At 38.7% G+C, this 4,994-nt stretch overlaps 1 protein-coding gene across 1 annotated transcript in view; it reads left to right on the top strand.

Moving 5' to 3' along the window:
* LOC106872789 (uncharacterized) overlaps positions 1-4,994 on the top strand; it is a 423,364-nt gene that overhangs the window by 338,176 nt on the left and 80,194 nt on the right. The window contains exons 11-12 of the mRNA XM_052969923.1: positions 100-427; positions 3,370-3,435. Of these exons, the coding sequence (XP_052825883.1) occupies positions 100-427; positions 3,370-3,435 (394 nt within the window). The remainder of the gene's footprint in view (positions 1-99; positions 428-3,369; positions 3,436-4,994) is intronic.

Here is a 4,994-nt window from a genome sequence, read left to right on the forward strand (position 1 = left end):
TATATATATTGCTGTTGTGTAATGCTAAGTCTTTTTGAGGTTGAGGGTTTCAATGATTTTTTTTTCTTCTGATATGTGTAACTCTTATTTCTCTTCCAGTGGCTGCTGCAAACACCCGTCATGAACATCAATCCAGAAGTCGGAGCCCCTCTTCACAGCAGCGACACCATCATCATCAACAGCAACAACAACACCAGCACCATCATCATCGTCATCATCATCATCATCATCATTATAGTCCGTCGGTGCCCTCTTTGGCACAGTTATGTCTTCAATACATTGCTGCACACTTCCTGAATCCGAAGGAGCACACTGTACCTTTACATGGCTTGTCAGAACAGCCAGCTCAAGCTCTTTTGGATTACTTACGAAAGGAAAAGCTCTTGAAGCCGCGAACATTTAGAATTTTACATGCATTTTTGCCTTGGTTAGTCACTTTTATGCCTTCTTCACTTATTTTTTTCCTGATCCTGCTAACATAATTGCATTTTTAGAAAGTTTCATTGGCTGTGTGGTAAGTAGCTTGCTTACCAACCACATGGTTCTGGGTTCAGTCCCACTGCGTAGCACCTTGGGCAAGTGTCTTCTACTATAGCCTCGGGCTGACCAAAGCCTTGTGAGTGGATTTGGTAGACGGAAACTGAAAGAAGCCCGTCGTATATATGTGTATATATATATATATATATATATATATATATATATATATATATGTATGTATGTGTGTGTATATGTTTGTGTGTCTGTGTTTGTCCCCCCAACTTCGCTTGACAACCAATGCTGGTGTGTTTACGTCCCCGTAATATAGCGGTTCGGCAAAAAGAGACCGATAGAATAAGTACTAGGCTTACAAAGAATAAGTCCTGGGGTCGATTTGCTCGACCTGAGGCGGTCCCCCAGCATGGCCACTGTCAAATGACTGAAACAAGTAAAAGAGTAAAAGAGTAAAGAGAGTACAGGCATGGCTATGTGGTTAAAAAGTTCACTTTGTAACCATGTGCATTCGGGTTCAGTCCCACTGCTTGGTACCTCGGGCAAATATTTTTCCTGATGAGTGAATTTAATAAACAGAAACTGTGGAAACTCATTGTGTAGTATGTATGTGTGTGTGTATGTATATATATATATATATATATATATGTGTGTGTGTGTGTGTGTGTGTGTGTGTCTATCTCTCATTGTATGTACATGTGTATATGTGCGTGTGTATTCTTTTATTCTTTTATATGTTTCAGCCCTGAGGCTGCGGCCATGCTGGGGCACCATATATATATTTTATCTTTTACTTATTTTAGTCATTTGACTGCAGCCATCCTGGGACACAGCCTTGAAGGGTTTTTATTTGAACAACTTGAGCCCAGGACTTGTTTTTTTTTAAGCATGCTACTTATTCTATCAGTTTTTTTTGTTGAACTGCTAAGTTACAGGGATGTAAGCACACCAACACTAGTTGTCAAATGGTGCTGTGGAACAAACACAGGCACAAAAGCACACACACATAGATATATATATGATGAGCTTCTTTCAGTTTATGTCTACCAAATCCACTCACAATGCTTTGGTTGGCCTGAGGCTATAATAGAAGTCACTTGCCTAAGGTGCCATACAGTATATATATCTATATATATAAAACAGAACATAAGCATACAGGCATATCAAATCAGATTCTAACATATTTAATCTAATGCAAGAAAAACAAGTACATCATCAACATCATCGTTTAATGTATGCTTTCCATGCTGGCTTGGGTTGGAGGGTTTGATGTGGAGCAACAGAGAGCTGTCCAAACCCCAGCTGTCTGTTGAGACATGGTTTCTATGGCTGGATGCTCTTCCTAACACCAACCACCTTACAGAGTGTGTTAGGTGCATTTTATGTGCCACTGGAATGGGTCTATTTATGTAGCACCAGCATGGGTGCATTAATGCACCACTGGCATGGTTGCTTTTAAGTGGTACCAGCACCTGAAAGGACAAACCTGTTTGTGTGGAAGACAGCGAGTTTACTTAGCTTGACATGTCTTATCAAGTACAGCAAATCACCGCATCTCCTGGTCCCTTGTCATTTCCTCAGTAAAGACCAGCATCTGAAGATCCCTTCTCACCACTTTGTCCCGTATTGAACCTGGAACCATGTGGATGGGAGGTAAACTTCTTACCACAAGGCCACACTTGCATCTATGTGTGTGTGTTTGTGTGTACTGACATAAGTTGGACAGTTTGACAGGAGGCAGCTAGTTAAAAAATCTGCTCCAGACTACTGTCTTTTTGGGGAAGGTATCTGCAGCTGGTTGCCCATCCTAACATCAACCACCCTACATAGTATACTGGGTGCTTTTTACATGACACCAACAGCTGTGAGGTCACTAATTAATATACAAGATAAGGCCCTACCCCCCACTCAACCAAATGAAGGGTAGTATTGAGGGATGTGGTTTTTTGTCAGGTGATGAGAGGTGAGAATATGAACAGTGGGAGAAAAATAAGAGTCTTGCAGTGGAAGAGCTAAATGGAAATAGGTATCTTACAGTAGAGGTGATGCATATATATATATATATATATATATATATATATGTATATATATATATGTGTATGTATATATATTTGTGTGTTTGAGGTGTCTGCACTGTGTGTCCTTGACTTAACATCATGTGACGGGTGTTAATTGGTGTCACTATCATCAAAGCCAGTGGTTCTTAACAATTCTTTACTTATGGATCCACTTTGATTAGTATTTTATTTTGGTGGATCCCCATAACCATTCAATGTTTAAAAACTAATTTTATAGATACTCTTTTCAAAATTCCTATTTTGTTTTTCCCCCTTAACTTATGCAGGTTGAACTTTGTGAAACGTTACAGAAAAACACTGAGCTGCTTCTTGCGATAAATACATCTAATATCAAATCTATTTCATGGGCCCTTAATAGTCTACTGTGGGTCCCCAGTTTACTATTTTGCTTGTGTGGACTCCACAAAATTTTATATGGACCCTCAGGGGTCATATGGACCCCAACTGAGAACCACTGATCAAAGCGGTATTATATGTTTCCAGTTTTCTGTGGAAACACATCTGGTCAGTCATGGAAAAATAAAACTTTGCATGGAAATGAGTGAAGGTTGAAGACAGGAAGAGCATCAGGTCGTAGAAAATCTGCCACAATGAATTCTGACTGAACCATTTAAGTATAGTAAAGTGGGCATTAAAATGACTATGTTGATGATAATGGTGATGTTATTGATGTACATATATTTCAAACGAAAGTACTAATCAACGTTTTAGTTTCACGTGTGGTTTTTGAAATTCCTCCATTTATCATAAATGTATATCTTCTTTTAAAATTTCTCCTCCTTTTCTTTCATCTCTTTTGCAGTCAACTGCAGAAATTGTGTTTTGACTCCTATGCATATGTCACTAATGAATTATTATATGAAATAAGGTATGTGTCTCTTGATTACACTTGTTTCATCTCATCAGTCTGATCAGTGTCTTATCAAATTGCTTGCTTGCTTATTAGTTTTGTACTTTTATCATCACCACCACCACCACTGCTGCTGCCGCTGCCAACAACAACAACAACAACAACAACAACCATCATCACAACTACTACAGCCATTATCTTCACTGATACATCTGTTGCTATCATCATCATCATCTTATTCAATAATAGCATTCCACCAACAAATAAATAAATGAACAGCATGGGAATGTCTAATTAGAAACAAAAGCTAAATGTTCTTGCAATATCTGCCATCTGTCTGAAAAATGAAGGATACACTGGATAATTAATGTAATTTGGTAAAAGTGAACATAGGTTAGAAAAGATAAATTCTGGCAGACATAGAGAGAAAGGTAAAGGTATCAGCCTAACAAGGGAGCTTCTGTAGGGTCACAATGCTAGTAATAGCAACCAGTTTTACCCTGTATCATACCATACCATTTTAAGAGATAAAAAAAAAAAAAAGCATAAATTGAATAATATCATCTTAGATACACTGTAAAGGAGAAAATATGAGATGTTCATGGCTGGAATGCTTTTGATCATTAGTCTTCTCATTTAAGGTTTGACTAAGACTAAATGACACCACCACTACCACCAAAGGCAGCAACAACAACAAAAGCAACAACACAAGTTCTTGCAATGTGGGAGCTTCCATATGATCACTTATCTGATAGAAGTAGCTTCCCAGTATCCCTTAACTCATACTCTGCTTGGGAATAGTCATATTTTGCCATTTAAACACATGCACTATATGTTTGGTTTTTACTTGAGCCTCCCCCTCCTCCTCCTCCTCCTCCTCATCATCATCATCAACAATAACAAGGTGGCAAGCTGGCAAAATTGTTGGCATGCTGGATGAAAATGCTTAGCAGTATTTTGCCTGTCGCTACGTTCTGGGTTCAAATTCCGCTGAGGTTGACTTTGCCTTTCATCCTTTCGGGGTCGCTAAAATAAGTACCAGTTGAACATTGGGGTTGATGTGTTCGACTCTTCCCCACCTCCCCCAAGCTGCCCTTGTGGCAAAAAACAAAAAAAATATTGAAATAATTATCATTAAGGTGGTGATTTAGCAGAATCATTAGTATGCTAGGTGAAATGCTTAGTGGTATTTCATCTGTCTTCACATTCTGAGTTCAAAGTCTGCCAAAGTCGACTTCACCTTTCATCCTTTCGGAGTCATTAAATTAAATACTAGTGAAACAAAAACACTAGGGTTGATGTCATCGATTAGTCCTCTTCCCACAAATTTCAGGCCTTATACCTATAGTAGAAAGGATTATTGTTGTTATTATTATTATAGGTGCAGGAGTGGCTGTGTGGTAATTTGCTTACTTACCAACCACATGGTTCCGTGGTCATTCCCACTGCATGGCACCTTGGGCAAGTGTCTTCTACTATAGCCTCGGGCCGACCCAAGCCTTGTGAGTGGATTTGGTAGATGGAAACTGAAAGAATCCCGTTGTATATATATATATATATGTATATATGTATATATA

This window comes from Octopus bimaculoides, chromosome 1, assembly GCF_001194135.2.
Source record: "Octopus bimaculoides isolate UCB-OBI-ISO-001 chromosome 1, ASM119413v2, whole genome shotgun sequence".
NCBI classification, from domain to species: Eukaryota; Metazoa; Mollusca; class Cephalopoda; order Octopoda; family Octopodidae; genus Octopus; species Octopus bimaculoides.